Consider the following 17,641-nt stretch of genomic DNA (forward strand, 5'->3'; position numbering starts at 1 on the left):
TTAGTTCTTATCAGAAATTGCTTGTCTTAAAACATCACTTAGATGAGCAGAATGAAAATGACTTTGAAGAGAGGTCACATGATGCGATGGTGGAGTAGGTCGTGTGCCCTCATAGCTCCACACCCTTACCTCCTGATTTTTTTTTTTTTTGAGCGTTTCCAGTGTGAAGATTTCCCCAAATTTCACTTGGGACATCATCTTGCAGTAGCAGCGAGGAAATGGTGGGGTTTTAAATTTATCTGCTGTTTTATATGGCCTCAAAATCCCAGCGCCGCGAGAGAGACAGGCTGAAACCAGCGGGGCTCAAAAGGGCGGCTCCTCTTAGTTTTCTCCCCCGTTGCCGGGCACAAAGGAAGATGGAAGCACCGAGATGGTAGCAGCCCTCGTAGCTGCACTGGAATCCAAATTCGGCAAGGTCTATGCGAAAATAGACAAAGCTTTTCACTGCTGGTAGAAACCGGGAAGCAGCTTCAAGAAGTGCAGACCCGGAGTCTCGCCCACGGAAGATCGCGTGCGGGCCTTGGAGGTTGAAGTGACTGCACTAAAAGCAGATCGAGATTCACAACCTCAAAAGTTGGATGATCTTGAAAATAGATCTCGCAGAGACAATTTGCGTTTTATAGGGATCCCCGAGACAGTTGGGGACTCTTTGTCGGAAATGATGGAAAAACTGCAAACCACCCCTAAAGAGCAAAACAGATCACTGGTAGTCTGTAAATAATAATAAACACCACTGGCAAGAGTGTTGAATGCTGGGGAACCCCCAAGGACACCGCTTACTCAATACAATTTGTTGAGGGTGGTCAGATAGAAAAGAGAAAATTTTGCACAACCCTAGAATCCAACCCAAGCGCACTTAAACGGCTCAGCAAGGTGAAGTGATTCAGCATATCAGATGCTGAAAAAATGTCCAAAAAGATCAACAGAACTGGACCTCCCCAATCCAAAATCATACTCAGGGAATAAAAAAAAAAATCTTAGTATTGTGCTCCCAACAGAAACCTGGCCGGAACTTATCAAGGACCCCATAGTCTTCCAGTAAATCTTACAAGTGGGCAAGGACTGCCTGTTCCATTACTGCTCCTATAAATGCTACAAGGTACGTTGTACAAAAGAGGAAAGCAGAGTGGCGTCATGTACTGAGCACAGTCCCGCCTGCTAAGCAGGGCTCGGAGGATGCTCCTTGCTTGGGTGGAGGATTCAGTAGGAGGACAGCCCTACACATACAGCTGTCTAAACTTTAGCATACACTTAGTGTGTGTTAAGCACAGAACTGGTGGAGGGTAAGGGGAGCTTATAGTCACTCTCAGCTCCTTTTGATCATTGCCACTTTCTGATTTCAAAAAAACTTTCAACAGGACCAGCTTTTTAAATTTTACAAAAATGGGGGTAAGAGGAGGTGACAGGGAACTCTACTGCCTTCTGACCTAGTGCCATACAAACTACTGAAACAGCTTAAATAACTAGCCTACAAGTAGCAAGAGGGCGATGGGAGTGCAGAGACTTCTGGGCTGGAGCCCACTGAGACCTGCAGAACATCACTTCTCTCACAGAGTGCAAGGCATGGTCATGGCTGAAACAGTGAGCCAGGCAGTAACACTAAAATCCTCCCAACCCCTGCAGGGAGCATAACGTGCCACCCTGTAAGATGCAGAAACAGCAGAGCTGAGCTCAGGGAATGGTGGAGTGGTGGAGGAAGGTCAGAGCATCATCAGCTGGGAGTCACCTCTTAAATATACCTTCAAGTCATAACCAAGCAGCTAGTGAGATTTCAGAGCCTGGACCTGAACTGAGGGCTTTCTTAATGAGGTTTCAGAGCCGTTATCTGGGATTTTCTTAATGAGATTTCAGAACGTTTACCAGAGACAAAAGTTCTCTAATGAGGTCCTGTTATTTCATGCCTAATTCACTTCTGAGACTAATAAATGCGCAAAGAGTTATTTTGAGATAAAGACTGCAGGTGCAGCTGAGCCCAGCTCCCTAGGCAAAGCACTGCTAGTGGAGGACAGCAGAACAGTAATGAAGTCCCCAGTGTCTCTCCAGATACTGCTCACGCATCATGCTGGTGGGACTGGTGACAACACACACAAGATATACATCAGGCCACCAAAAGCGTGTGCTGGTCACTCACTCCTAGTCCCAGTCAGTTAAGTCCTGCATGAGCAGGAGCCATTGAAACATTCCTGTTTGGCGCAAGCCAATGAAGATCAAGGGCTGGAGACGGAGATAAGGGCCCTTCCTGGAAAGCCTCACAGAATTCATCCGCACTTTACAGCAGAACCTTCTCTTGCAAAGCAGACAGGGGAGCAGGGTGTGTGCTGGTGGTCCCCTAACAGAGCCCCCAGCACACCTACATTGCCATGAAGGAAGACCAGAGCAGGTTCAGGGAACATCTGGGGTAGGATTATAGGGGTTTTAGGATAAGAAATATTTGGACAGGTGGAACTCAATCATGTGACCTGTCACTACTGGAGGAGCCTTGTGGCTGTATCCATGTCAGCTGTTTCCTAATAAAGGAGCTAGACAATAGGATGACGACAAAACCTGCAGGAATCTCTCTGTTTGACAGACTTAAGCTGACTTTTTTTTTAATTAACATTTAAATTACATTTTATAGATTAAATAAATCTTCAATAGAGATTTCAAACACAAAAAGGAAAAATAAAATAGATTCTTCATATAGTGCTATGAACACAGAGTAGGGCCGCTGCTCAGGGAGTGGGCTAGACTGCACATGATTGGAGCCGCTGCACAGTGCGTGGAATGGGCTGCATCTGTGCTCAGCATGTGGGCAGTGAGATGCAAGAGTGGGGGCTCAACACTCAGCGAACGGGGCTGCACGGTGCACAGGTACGGCTGCTACTAAGCGAGTGGGCTGCAGGATGCACGAGCCCACACCAGCTATGTGACATTACCGGTAGGCTCACTATGGGTAAGAATCACTGCACAAAGACAGGCAATGTCCAGCACTGAGATCAGGAAAAGAGGCAGGTCCCAGCATGCACTGCTCTACAGACACAGTCCTCCGGAAGCAAGCCAGGATGCTCCCAACGTCCAGTCCTCAAGGACTCCAGTGGAATTAGTTCACCCCTTGGTCTCCCTCATGGATTTCATCTGGCACTCCTATTCTCCAGGGTCAGTCAGCAGGTGTATGTACAGGTGGGGCTGTACCCGCCGCCTGACTACAGTGCAGTACCATATGATAGTCATGTACACAAATATAGAGGTATGGTTACACCATATATGTCACAGCAGCAGGACGGTGAGGGTGTCTTTGAGAGGCAGCTCTCAATATGGGATATCGTTCTGGTAATATTGCAGCATATCATATGTCCGACTCCTGAAGAAAGAAATGGAAGAAAATATAGTTACACATTTCCTTGTCACAATCAGAAAAGATGTTTTCATGTAAACATTGACCTCTCACCTTACACGCATTCTAATAAACACTGGCCTGCTCCTCTTACTTTACACAGATGCTGTAATAAACATTTAACTTACTTTTCAAACCTTACACTGGTCTGCTACTTCTACCTAACAATTGCTATAATAAACATTGAACCGCTACTCATGTTTTATACACATGTTCTGTCAAACATTGATCTGCTACCAAAGGTTTACTCTTGTTAACACTAGCCCAATACTCACACCTCACACACATGTGCTTTTGAACATTTACTCACTGCTCATGCTTTCTATACATGCTCTAACGCTGATTCACTCCTCACACCTTTCACACACACACACACATCCACTACTCACACCTTACACACACACTAATTCACTATTTACACCTTACACACATGTGCTTTTGAACATTTACTCACTGCTCATGCTTTCTATACATGCTCTAACGCTGATCCACTCCTCACACGTTTCACACACACACACATCCACTACTCACACCTTACACACACACTAATTCACTATTTACACCTTACACACATGTGCTTATGAACATTTACTCACTGCTTATGCTTTCTATACATGCTCTAACACTGATCCACTACTCATACCTTACACATACATACTAATTCACTATTCACACCTTACACACACATATTAAAACACTAGCTCGTATAAGGCATAAATAAGCGTACTGGTGTTTGTTAGAGTACATAAAGTACAAGTAGCAGGCCAATATTTATTAGAGCATGTGTGTATGGCATAAGTACACACTCTAATAAATACTAACCTACTACTTACACCATACACATGTTCTAAAAACACTGACCCCACTACTCATGCTGTAATAAAACATTGATCTGCTACCCATACTTTACACGTGCTAACATAACCTACTCCTCCTGCCTTACATACATTATCTAGGGAAGATGATGTAATCTGAGAAACAAGAGATTGAAGGGATTAGCAACAAAATGCAGGGCACTGGTGCAATATGCTGACTGAGTTGAAAGGGTAAGCGATTGGGGTGTAAGAGATGAGACAAAAGTAAAACTGTTAGACCTGTTGCTGAGGAAGCAGTTCTGAATGATTTTCAGGATGAAGTTTGCAGCTTCCCTTTCAGTCATATTAGGGCTGAACCTGTGTCTGTGGCAGAGAAAGGAAACCAGGTAGATTATAAGACAAGCTAATAAATGTGCAAGCCTCAGAGCATCTGTATGTCCTCAGGCAACATCTCTCGTTATTTGCACAGCCAGAAACATGGCGTGTCACTTCACAAGTGTACTCACAGCAACCCCTGCGCACCCTAGGTTAGAGGAGTCAGACAGGTAACTTACTTCAGGAGTTTGATAGTCTGTCCCCGGAAGCACGGCAGCCCTGTATCCAGCATGAGTGTCACCAGAGAGACCACAGCATCCATGTAGGGCCTGCAGAAAGGATGGGAGATTAACAGGGTGTCCCCCATGCATTCAGAACTTCCTAGGGAAGCAAGGACAGCAGCACCAGGACTCATTGTAATCTACTTTCCAGGTCCAGGGCAATCTCTGTTGCCTGGAAGAGCTGAAAAGTGACAGCAGCAGGGTGCTGAGAGACAATATTAACTAGTGGAGGGTTTGTTGCATGTACTATCCATCTGATCTCATCTACAGTCATCCATTGCAGAGAGAGCTTGGGTACCACAGTAAGTCATTCACCAGTTACTTCTAAGGCCTCTGATTTTTCACTTAGTAGGGAAGCATCACATGTACCCCATAGACTGTTCCCACAAACAGGCAACGTTTTATATCTAAAGAAGCAGACTGCCGAGCTGATCCTTTCATATCTTTTGCAGAGATTCCAGGAGCTGATAGGAGATAGGATAGTGAACAGGAGAGCTAATCAGCAGTGTAGGGATGGGAGGCCCTCTGTTTCCTTTACAAATGCAATGAGGACAACTTGTCACATCACAAAATGGCATTAAATAAAGCAGACACACAATCACAGAGAGAGAGAGAGAGAGAGAGAGAGAGAGATGTGATGGGATCCTTGGGACATGACAAATAGACACTGGGGAGGAGCATTTATTACCTGACAGCGAGGTAGCCCCTCACACACATCTCCATGAACCACCTGAAAGGCGTGGCCTCCATCTTCCCACCCATGATCATCACCATCTCATCAGTGAGTTTAATATCTGGCTCCCAGCCCAAGTTCCCGCCCGGTGAACTTTCAAACATGAAGCCAAAATCTGCAGATACAGAACACAAGGGAATCAGAAAAGCAGGCCTGCAGGGGCATGGGGGAATCAGGGTTTGGGGCCTCCAGGGGGTGTGAGGGAATCATGAGAGCTGGCTGTCAAGGAGCGACACAAAAGCTGGCCTGCAGGGGCATGGGGGAATCATGAGAGCTGGCTGTCAAGGAGCGACACAAAAGCTGGCCGTCGGCAGTACAGGGCAATCATGGTAACTGGCCAAGGTGGGCCATGGGACAATCACAGTCACCTGGGCATGCTAGGGCGTGGGGCAATCATGAGAGCTGTCCGTCTCAGGCATGGAGGAATCATGGGAGCTGGCCATCGGGGGGAGGGAGTTAATTGGGGTATGGGAGAATTACAGCAGCTGGCTGTTGGGAATGCAGGAGAATCACGGGAGATGTCCATTGGGGGCATGCGGGTATAACCATGAAAGAACTGACCAATGTGGATGATATGACCCTTCTTATCCAGCATGATGTTGCCATTATGTCTGTCTTTGATCTGCAGCAGGAATAGCAGGAGACTGTAAGAAGCCATGCTACGGATAAAATTATACCGAGCCTAAAAGAGAAAAACAAAAACATTCAGAAAAACAGAAAAGAGTGAAAAATAATAAGGAAGATGTGTGGGACAGAGCAGCCTGTATCATATTTATAGCTAACAAGGTATAGAAAAGGGGCCTGTCTGAGACTCACCGTTAACAAGATGTGTGGCAGAGAAGAGTCACCATTATCGAGGTATGGAGCAGAGTGTCTTTATCACACTTGTAGCTAACAAGATGTGAGACAAGAACGGTCTGTCTTCAACTCCCCATTAACAAGATGCTCGACAGAGGGGCCTGTCTCACGCTCACCATTAACAAGGTGTTGGACAGAGGGGCCTGTCTCACGCTCACCATTAACAAGGTGTTGGACAGAGGGGCCTGTCTCACGCTCACCATTAACAAGGTGTTGGACAGAGGGGCCTGTCTCACGCTCACCATTAACAAGGTGTTGGACAGAGGGGCCTGTCTCACGCTCACCATTAACAAGGTGTTGGACAGAGGGGCCTGTCTCACGCTCACCATTAACAAAGTGTTGGACAGAGGGGCCTGTCTCATGCTCACCATGAACAAGGTGTTGGACAGAGGGGCCTGTCTCACGCTCACCATTAACAAGGTGTTGGACAGAGGGGCCTGTCTCACGCTCACCATTAACAAAGTGTTGGACAGAGGGGCCTGTCTCACGCTCACCATTAACAAAGTGTTGGACAGAGGGGCCTGTCTCACGCTCACCATTAACAAAGTGTTGGACAGAGGGGCCTGTCTCACGCTCACCATTAACAAGTGTTGGACAAAGGGGCCTGTCTCACGCTCACCATTAACAAGGTGTTGGACAGAGGGGCCTGTCTCACGCTCACCATTAACAAGGTGTTGGACAGAGGGGCCTGTCTCACGCTCACCATTAAGGTGTTGGACAGAGGGGCCTGTCTCCCGCTCACCATTAAGGTGTTGGACAGAGGGGCCTGTCTCACGCTCACCATTAACAAGGTGTTGGACAGAGGGGCCTGTCTCACGCTCACCATTAAGGTGTTGGACAGAGGGGTCTGTTTCAGACTCATTAATGAGCTAAAATCATTACAGACATCGTTTTGTGTGTCAGGCTGTAAGCTGGCAGGTATGGGCACCTCTGTTTTGTAGGTTGGGAGCTGCTCTGGGATGCTGGCATATTACCTTTTGGAAGGCCAGGGTAGACTCATCTCCATATTGCCTGGTGAAATAATCATACATGCCGAAATCTGTCTGTCGGCCCAGCTGGTCTCGGGACGCGCAGTCAGGAATACACTCAATGACACCACACTGGGACAGAGAAAAGCACCCACAGGAAAGGTTAGCTAAAGGAACATAGACATACGGAAATCTCCCCCTCTGTACTGCACTATGGTGGGGATGCCCCTAGGGGCTGGGAACCAGAGACCTCCCTTCACTCACCGATTGTCATTTACTTCCTGCTGCCTCAGGTAGCGACTGAAATTGTAAGCTCTCTGGAGCATGAACTCACTGTTTCTATATCTAATCTGTTATAAGTGCCCTGGTTTAGGATGCCATATAAATGTTGATATAATTCCTCTTGCTTTAACACTAGAACTCCTAGTGCTGCACGCAGAAAGCTGGAGTAATAGCTACAGCATCCCCTGGCTTGAGGCCCCTTCTCCTTTCTCTTAAAGGAGGAGAGGCTCATCCGAGGTAGTTGTGATTTTTTCAGTCAGGTTGTCCCAGTGATTTGTTTATATATTTTATTTACTATCCCACCTTTCCCATACCAGAAAATAATCATAAAATACAAACAGATCCCAAACAACCCAGCAACCTCTACCTACAACATCTGAGAACCCACCAATCCTCTGGACTGCCCAGAATGAGGTGCCCGGGTTAACAGCAGCAGCATCATCTGCTTCTTACTGCATCATATATGTGATGGGAGAACATAAGATATGCCATACTGGGTCAGACCAAGGGTCCATTAAGCCCAGCATTCTGATTCCAACAGTGGCCAATCCAGGCCATATGAACCTGGTAAGTACCCAAAAACTAAGGGAGGGCACATTGCAATGATGGGTACAGTACCAATGGTGGGAAGCACAGCAGGGATAGACAGATAAGAGTCTCCCTTGCTGTAAAGCAACAGCTGCAATCTATGAATTCTTAGGCCAAGTCAAAACTGGATCAATGTAGCACAGTTAAAGGCCTTTGTAAATCAGAGGAAGATTCCAGAACCCCATGTCAACTTCGCAAACTACAGAGAAAGAGAGAGCCAGGAGGCATGAGAAAGTGAAGTTTCTTACTTGTAACAGGTGTTTCTCCATAGACAGCATGCAAACAGCCACACAAGTCAGGAACTTGTGTGGCCTCTGGTGTAGAGTTCGGGCATGCTCAATATAGATGAGGTTCAGAAAGTTCTTGAAGATTTTCTAAGCATGCGTGTAGTTTCCCGCTCAACTGCCAGTAGCAACAATCTCCTCAGTTCCAATAGCTTTAAGTACAGAGTTCTGGAAATATCTTGCATTTCTCAATTCTTTCCAGGGAGGAGGGAGGGATTGTATGGCTGTTTGTGTGCTATCCACGGAGAACATCTGTTGCACGTAAGAAACTTTGCTTTCTACGTGGACAAACACAAATTAACAGCCACACAAGTGGGATGCCCAAGCTGTGGATGCTAAAGTTTGATAGTAACGTCTTGGTACTTAGCATGCATAGACCTTGTGCGGAAAGAGTTGATAACCTTGTTTTAATGAATTATAGTTTCCTCTACTGTCTTTCCGAATTCCGTGCTTGGTCTGAGGTAACGGTCCGAGTAATAATGCTTGATAAAGATATTGGTGCTTGACCACGGTGCCGCATTCGATATCTCTGTTAACGGACTCATGAAAGGCTGTTGTGGTTGCGACCGCCCTTATTTGATGAGGTCTGATATTTTCTGGTTTAGACTTATTTTCTAGAGTGTAGCACAAGTTTATCCATTGTTTTAACCAATTTTAAACTGTCTGCTTGGATACATTCTCACCCTTTTAAAAATCAACGTAGGAGACAAAGAGCTGAGTTGATTTTCAAAATGTTTGAGTTCTGTTCAAGTAGAAGAGCAAAGTCTTTCTGCAGTCTAGTTTGTGGTACAATTGCTGCATTTTGTTTTGTTGTGGTTTCAGAAAGAAAACAGGCAATTCTATAGGCTAATTAAGATGGAACTCAGAGGTAATCTTGGAAAGAAATTTAGGGTTTGTTCTTACTGTTCAATATATTTATAAATGATCTGGAAAGAAATACGACGAGTGAGATAATCAAATTTGCAGATGACACAAAATTGTTCAGAGTAGTTAAATCACAAGTTAAATCACAAGCAGATTGTGATAAATTGCAGGAAGACCTTGTGAGACTGGAAAATTGGGCATCCAAATGGCAGATGAAATTTAATGTGGATAAGTGCAAGGTGATGCATATAGGGAAATATAACCCATGCTATAATTACACGATGTTGGGTTCCATATTAGGTGCTACAACCCAAGAAAGAGATCTAGGTGTCATAGTGGATAACACATTGAAATCGTCGGTTCAGTGTGCTGCGGCAGTCAAAAAAGCAAACAGAATGTTGGGAATTATTAGAAATTATTAGAAAAGGAATGATGAATAAAATTATTAGAAAAGGAATGATGAATAAAACGGAAAATGTCATAATGCCTCTGTATCGCTCCATGGTGAGACCGCACCTTGAATACTGTGTACAATTCTGGTCGCCGCATCTCAAAAAAAGATATAATTGCGATGGAGAAGGTACAGAGAAGGGCTACCAAAATGATAAGGGGAATGGAACAACTCCCCTATGAGGAAAGACTAAAGAGGTTAGGACTTTTCAGCTTGGAGAAGAGACGACTGAGGGGGGATATGATAGAGGTGTTTAAAATCATGAGAGGTCTAGAACGGGTAGATGTGAATCGATTATTTACTCTTTCGGATAGTAGAAAGACTAGGGGACACTCCATGAAGTTAGCATGGGGCACATTTAAAACTAATCGGAGAAAGTTCTTTTTTACTCAACGCACAATTAAACTCTGGAATTTGTTGCCAGAGAATGTGGTTCGTGCAGTTAGTATAGCTGTGTTTAAAAAAGGATTGGATAAGTTCTTGGAGGAGAAGTCCATTACCTGCTATTAAGTTCAATTAGGGGCGGATTTTAAGAGCCCTGCTCGCGTAAATCCGCCCGGATTTACGCGAGCAGGGCCCTGCGCGCCGGTAAGCCTATTTTACATAGGCCTACCGACGCGCGCAGACCCCGGGACTCGCGTACGTCCCGGGGTTTTCGGAGGGGGGCGTGTCGGGGGGCGGGCCCGGTCGTCGCGGCGTTTCGGGGGCGTGTCGGCAGCGTTTTGGGGGCGGGTACGGGGGCGTGGCTACGGCCCGGGGCGGTCCGGGGGCGTGGCCGCGCCCTCCGTACCCGCCCCCAGGTCGCGGCCCGGCGCGCAGCAGGCCCGCTGGCGCGCGGGGATTTACGTCTCCCTCCGGGAGGCGTAAATCCCCCGACAAAGGTAAGGGGGGGGTGTAGACAGGGCCGGGTGGGTGGGTTAGGTAGGGGAAGGGAGGGTAAGGTGAGGGGAGGGCAAAGGAAAGTTCCCTCCGAGGCCGCTCCGATTTCGGAGCGGCCTTGGAGGGAACGGGGGGAGGCAGCGCGGCTCGGCGCGCGCAGGCTATACAAAATCGATAGCCTTGCGCGCGCCGATCCAGGATTTTAGTGGATACGCGCGGCTCCGCGCGTATCTACTAAAATCCAGCGTACTTTTGCTTGAGTCTGATGCGCAAGCAAAAGTAGGCTGATCGCGCTTCTTTTAAAATCTACCCCTTAGAGAATAGCCACTGCCATTAGCAATGGTTACATGGAATAGACTTAGTTTTTGGGTACTTGCCAGGTTCTTATGGCCTGGATTGGCCACTGTTGGAAACAGGATGCTGGGCTTGATGGACCCTTGGTCTGACCCAGTATGGCATTTTCTTATGTTCTTATAAACTACCCTCATGGAAGACTGTGGAGGGGGAATAGGTCACTAATACCTGAAGTCCGCTTATCTTTCTAGTGGCAGTAACGGCCAAAAGGAACATAAGTTTCCATGATAATATTTGAAGCGGAATAGGTTACAAGTGATTCAAATGGAGGTACTGTTAATTTTGTTAGTATGCAAGTTAAATTCCATGTAGGCATTAGTGGTCTTAAGAGTGGATTTATAGTCTGGAGCCCCCCTCATGAAACATTGTACTAATGGGTTTTGAGGTACTGGATTTGAGATAGTTGAAAAGTGATAAGCTGCTATGGCACTTAGGTGTACTTTGATAGTGGAGCTTGACAAATGTTCTGCACTTAAATGATGCAAGTAGGTTAATAGTTGTTCCAGGGAACATGACTCAGGTTGAATATCTTGAGATTTACACCAAATGGAGAATATTTTCACTTATTAGAGTATGCCTTTTGCATAGAGGGTTTCCGCGAAGCCGTTACTATATTAACTATTCAAGGAGATAGATTTAGTGAATCGTAGGAACTTCTAATTTCCATGCGGTTAGTTCTAATGATACTAGGTTTGGATGCATCGTGGAACCATTGTTTTGGGTAATTAGGTTGTCTATGATCGGCAGCAAAACTGGGCTGGATTGGATACTGATAGTCGATTTAGCCAAGGGAACCACAGCTGCCTTGGCCAGAATGGAGCTATTAGAATCATTGTTCCTCCATCGTTTCTTAATTTCAAGATCACTCTTGGAATTAGAGGTACTGGAGGGAAGGCTTAGAGAAAACGATAAGACCGCTGAATTGCAAATGCATCTTGAGCTAGAACTTGAGATGAATAGAACTTGGAGCAAAACCTGTTTAATTTTTTGTTGTGAGGCGCAGCAAATAGATCTATCTCGGGAGTATTCCATACTTTGAAGATCGATTGTAGAATGTGATTGTCCATTTCCCAGTTGTGTGGGTTTAACTGTCTGCTTAGACGGTCCACTAATATATTGTCCTTCACCAGTAAGTATACTGCTGAGAGTTTTAATTGCTTCATCCCATATCTTTTTTATGTATAATCTTTTTTTATTGGCAAGTCATAACTTACAGCAATATGCAAGAAACAAGTAAACAACAAATTGCCACCATTATACAGCACATTGAAGAAACGACAATCACAGAGGCAACCATGCCGGAGAAAAATTGCCTTCATAACTTTAGAATAATCTCAATAATAACATCAAACAAAAGATCAAATTACATGCTGAAGTGTGATAACCTGATAAACCTTATCAACCCCCCCTTACCCACCCCCTCCCCTACCCCACACTGGTTTGCTACAATCGTGACCTACTAAGAAACGGTGCATAAGAATCGAGTACTAATACTCCTGTGTGGTGGATTAGCATAATAGCTACATATCTATGGACTGGAAATGGTATTATCATCAGCTATCCATTTTTGGTATGGACCCCAGATAGCCTGAAAGGAAGAGATATGATTCCGATGGACAGCAGTAAGTCTACTCAATTGGTATAATGAGAAAAGGCGATGTTGCACTGCAGCAAGCGTAGGTATCGTTACTTGCTTCCATTTTATAGCCAGCTCTGTCCGGGCCGCAATAAAGATTTGCAAAATCAACTTCTGTGTGGGTGTATTATATTCTTTCATAGGCGCTCCTAGTAACACTTGCCAGGGTTGAGCTGCACAAGGCTTACTTAAGAGCTGGGAAATCCACTGAATCACCCCCTGCCAATAACTCTGTATGCGAGGACAATACCACCAGATGTGCAGATAGGTACCCTGATCACCACAACCTCTCCAACAGCTGTCTGGAAGATGAGGATAAAACCTGTGTAACGCAAGGGGTGTATAATGCCATCTATATAGCAATTTATAGCAATTTTCTTGTAAGCCCGCTGATATGGAACACTTGCCAGCCATAGTGAAAATAGTGTCCCAATCACTGTCTTCCAAACAACCCGGAAAGTCCGCATCCCACAGCGCCCTATATTTGTATACCACCTGGGATTTATTATTAAACATAGTATAGATTCTTCATCCCATATCTGACAGGCAAGTTTGCAGAGTTTGAATAATCTGTTCCCCATTGTTTGTTGATGTAGAACATGGTGACCTGGTTGTTAGCTTGAATCTGAACCATCAAGCTGACAATGTGAGATTTGAATGTTTGCAGTGCATTGTAAACAGCCCATGTTTCTAATTGGTTTATGTGCAGATGCATCTGTGTTTTGGTTAAGAAAAGCATCCAATGTAGGGACTTGTCTTGCTGACAGATCTAGGTTGAATAAATTGCAAGATTCCCTCCTCCATAGCTGCTGGAGTGCTTTTTTTTGACAGGAAAGTTATTAGTCTTGGCCATCTTCTTGATAAATGTTGAATAGGAATTGTCCTCCACCAGGGAATTTCCTTTTGGATTGTCTGGTGAAGGAATTGATGATAGGTCAGGTGAGGCTCCTGGAATGGGACATTCCAAGGAATCTAATGTAAATGTAGATGAAGCCATGTATAGAGATTCTTCTGATGAAGAATCAGTATGGTTGTTGTGTTTTTGATGTGTTTTTATTTCTGCGGTTCTTTAATTTTATGTGTATCATGTTTTGGGTCTTTCATGTAGCGATGTAAAAATATCAGACCACATTTTTCTTACAAAACATGATTCTTTCTGTGGGAAGGGTACAGTATGCTACCTTCCAAATCTTATTCTAAGTCATATGGGGTCTTTGAAGAATTAGGATGAGAGCTTTTCTGCTGGTCCTCAGAGTCTGAATCTGATAATGTTATTACATGTTTAGTCTTTCTTTCTGCCTTCTTTGAAGGGACAGGATCAGATAATTTTTGTTTAATTGATTGCATGGAGGCAAGTGAATCTGATGAACCTGGCTTAGAAATTGGGCTCAGTACCAGTGCTGAAGGTTCCTGCACTTCATTTCCATCTGAGCTTAGCTCCGTGTATTCTGAGGTGCTGTAATTTTGTAATTTGGCTGATCTCGGCGCTGAGGGTTTCACTGATCCTTGTGTCGTGTCCCATGCAGATGGTGCTGACATCCGTGCCAAGGTCGGTGTTGATGACTGCGCCAGAGTCTGCATCGTTTACCACCTCAGATGGTGCTAATATCCATTCCGAGACCTTCTGCTCTGCACCGAAAACTGACGATGTTTAGTTGGCGCTGGTTGAGACTTGTGCGCCGATTTCTTTGGCGACGGGGCAGGTGATTTCTGTGCCAATCTACTTTCCGAACAATTGGAATGTGAATGTTGTCAATGTAATCTAATCATCTGATCTGGGTGAACTTTTGTGCCGCTTACGGTCTTTATTTCCCTTAGGGGAATGACCTCTACTTCCTAACCTTGAACGAGAGGTATTGGAAGAAGATTGCGACGGCTATTTAGATCTTGATTTTTTTCCCTGTTTTTCAGGCGAAACTGCTTTTCTCAGCAATTTTGTTTTTTAAATATATTTATTTGTTTCAGAAGACACATATAACAGTCCAAAACCAGAAGATAAACAGCACCCTCAAAACAGCATTTCTAAAGTACAATATCTCTAAAGTTTACAAAAATGTTTGAGAAAAAGAACATGACTTCTAGAAAGAACCCCTTCCACTTCCCAATTTTTAACTTTTCTTTTTATAATCAGCAGAGTGAGATAGCTCGTATTGCAGTTTTGATCTCGGTAAATTCTAACTCTCGGTGACATACTGCCACAAGACTTACATTTCATGGAGACATGCTTACTTCCAAGGCAACAAAAGCAGATTCAATGTGTGTCCTTAATAGACATTTTACGAGAACATTTCTCACAAGCTTTAAAAGGAATCTGGCCTTTTTTAGATGACATTGTTTGAAGAGTTGAGCATTACCTTTCTGTTTGCTAAGGCGGACGAAATAAAACCGAGGAGATTGTTACTACTGGCAGTTGAGCGGGAAACCACAGGCATGCTCAGAAAATCTTCAAGAACTTTCTGAGTCTCATCTATACTGAGCATGCCCGAAACTCTATGCCAGAGGCTACCGTTCCCCACTTGTATGGCTGTTAGCGTGCTTGTCCAAGGAGAATTAGCTGGTAGAAGTAAATCCTGGAGTTATAAGATACTGAACTCTTCTCATTAAGAACCAAGAGAAAGAATCAGGGAAGCAATATACAGATATGCAAAAAAGCACCAAAAAATTATGTTTTCAAAGTAATTAGCTGTCCAAGGTCTGGAAGGTTAGAGGACAATTTCTCTGGATCTACATGAGCTTGTATGCATTAGGTGGCACCGCATGCTAACCACTGTGAGATGATTTTACCTATTTCCAATCAATATCAGATCAATGTAGTGATGTCACTGGATATGGGCATTGCTAATGGGCTACCATGTATATAAAATAATATGTGCATTGTAATTTATCCTATATAATGTGGGGCACAAAGAAAGAACTCAGATAATTTTGAGGTCAATATTCAGACAGCCAGTGAGTGGGTCAGTTATCCAGATAACTTTATCCGGATATTCAGCAGAATTTCCTCTAAGTCTGATGCCAAAAATACCCAGGTAAGTAACATGCATAACTCTCTGGATAACTTTTGGACACGTATTTTTCCCAACCAGACTTATTTATGTAACTTCAGCAAGACAATACTCAATATCTGTGCGCACTGGGCAAAATGTAGTCCACCCCCAGAATGCCTCCAGCACCACCTCCTTTTAGCTTGCTAAATTGTGTGCGCATAACATTTGTCTGGCTGGCAGAGGGGAACTATTCAAGTCTTGACTTCTTGTCTGGCTAACTCCAAAAGTTAGCTGGACAAAGATTTGTAAAATAAACTACCTTGTTATTGGCATGACAATTTTATTCATGCTGCTAGCTTCTGCTATATTTCCTTTCTTTCTGTATGTGCTATAACTGACAACTTCCTAATAAACTTACTAATTATTCTAAGACCACCATCCCCTTGAGAATGCTGAAAACTGTTAAAGTCCCTCCAAACCCATCCTTCCCAAAACTAAAACAGAGTTGGTAAGTGAGAGACACACACACAGAAACAGAGAGAGAGAGAGTGCTATCTATGCTGCTGTGTCACTTACCCCAGGGGCTGTGGCAACCACTCTGTATGGGAATACAAACAGGTCCAGACCCACCAACTGGAAAATGTTCTTAAAGAGATCAATGATTTGCAAGGCGAGCATGTCCTGTTACAGATAAAGAGTGGATAACTGTCACCAGGATTGTAAAAGTTACAGCTGAACTTGGCTTCACTTTCTCATCACCCACTTCTGCTACAAAGAGGGATCCAATAGTTTGGCTGTCTGGAGCATGCCACTGTTATAGGTTCTAAGGTATCAGCCTGCGGGAAGGAGCATGCTGAGCGAGAGAAGTAAAATGTTAAAGAGTTTTATAAAGGCTTCAATGAGGATGGGTGGAGATGATATCAGAATTTACAAAGATGGCTATATACCCTTCCATCTGGCTAACAGCTTCTGAACTTAATCAGTGTCAGCTTCAGGTACCTGTTGCTACAGCATGGGAAGGGACTGCCAATGCTACTGAAAATGTTTTACCTGTCTGCAGTCATCGCCCACTTTAAAGATGGCTGCTTGCCAGCAGATCCTGCAATCATTCCCTATCTCTGTACCCTCATCAATGGAATCAGCACGGCAGCGCAACCCTGAAAATAGGAGCATAAATCGAGAAATACAGTTTCCAACGGATGCCAGCTTCATACAACCACTTCAACTGCAGCAGGAAAAGGCCACAGCGGTGCTCAGCAGCATATCACAGTATCAAACTTACTAATGAGAGGACATTTTCTGATAACTACAGTCAAAAATGAAGGTGATATAATATACCCAATTTGTTTTTCATTATTTATGCTGAATATCTTCAAGGGTTTATTGAAACCTTTGTTAAACATGTTACTACTGATTTCTTACTGGGTTGCTCGACATGGAGATATTTAGTCTTATCTGTTAATTTCCTTTCCTTGAATCCTGCTAGACCAGTCCAGATGCATGGGTTTATATCTTCCTGCCAGCAAGTGGCAACAGAGAAAGTGAAATTACTTCTTATCGGATAATTTCCTTTCCTCAAATTAAGGCAAGCCAGTCCACACCAGTGGTGGAGACAGAGAACAAAGACTCACTGATGTCACCCTCATATAGCTCTGCTCAGGCACCAGCCAGCCAGTTTTTCTCTGTCTTCAGCAGGTGGTGGACATGTATCCATGCTTGTGGATCTTGGCCTGCCTGGATTGAACAGGCCTGTTTGCCCTGTGGTGAAAGCAGTAGCTCCCTCCCTCAGTTGAGTGTCTGACAACCAATCTCAGGGGACAAGCAAAAATAAAAAAGGACAGAAGTGAGGTGAAGGCTGCGGCCCTAGCCCTCCTCTGGGCAGCAGAAGAGTTCTGGTAGGGTAAGGAGGCCTTGGGCTCAGCCCTGCTGCATAGTCCTCTTCTCTGTCTGGTCCTTCTTTCTTCTCTCTACTC

At 44.6% G+C, this 17,641-nt stretch overlaps 1 protein-coding gene across 3 annotated transcripts in view; it reads right to left on the minus strand.

The window, feature by feature from the left end:
* Nucleotides 1–2,557: 2,557 nt before the first annotated feature.
* Nucleotides 2,558–17,641, minus strand: part of PI4KA (phosphatidylinositol 4-kinase alpha) — a 171,623-nt gene continuing 156,539 nt past the window's right edge. For all 3 annotated transcript variants that reach the window (XM_029619781.1, XM_029619780.1, XM_029619783.1), the window contains 8 exons: nt 16,719–16,825; nt 16,245–16,349; nt 7,350–7,475; nt 6,079–6,199; nt 5,473–5,632; nt 4,743–4,832; nt 4,468–4,551; nt 2,558–3,340 (listed from right to left, as the gene is read on the minus strand). In XM_029619781.1, coding sequence (XP_029475641.1) covers nt 3,289–3,340; nt 4,468–4,551; nt 4,743–4,832; nt 5,473–5,632; nt 6,079–6,199; nt 7,350–7,475; nt 16,245–16,349; nt 16,719–16,825 — 845 coding nt within the window. In that variant the 3' untranslated portion in view covers nt 2,558–3,288. The remainder of the gene's footprint in view (nt 3,341–4,467; nt 4,552–4,742; nt 4,833–5,472; nt 5,633–6,078; nt 6,200–7,349; nt 7,476–16,244; nt 16,350–16,718; nt 16,826–17,641) is intronic.

Source organism: Rhinatrema bivittatum, chromosome 11 (assembly GCF_901001135.1).
Source record: "Rhinatrema bivittatum chromosome 11, aRhiBiv1.1, whole genome shotgun sequence".
Classification (NCBI taxonomy): Eukaryota; Metazoa; Chordata; class Amphibia; order Gymnophiona; family Rhinatrematidae; genus Rhinatrema; species Rhinatrema bivittatum.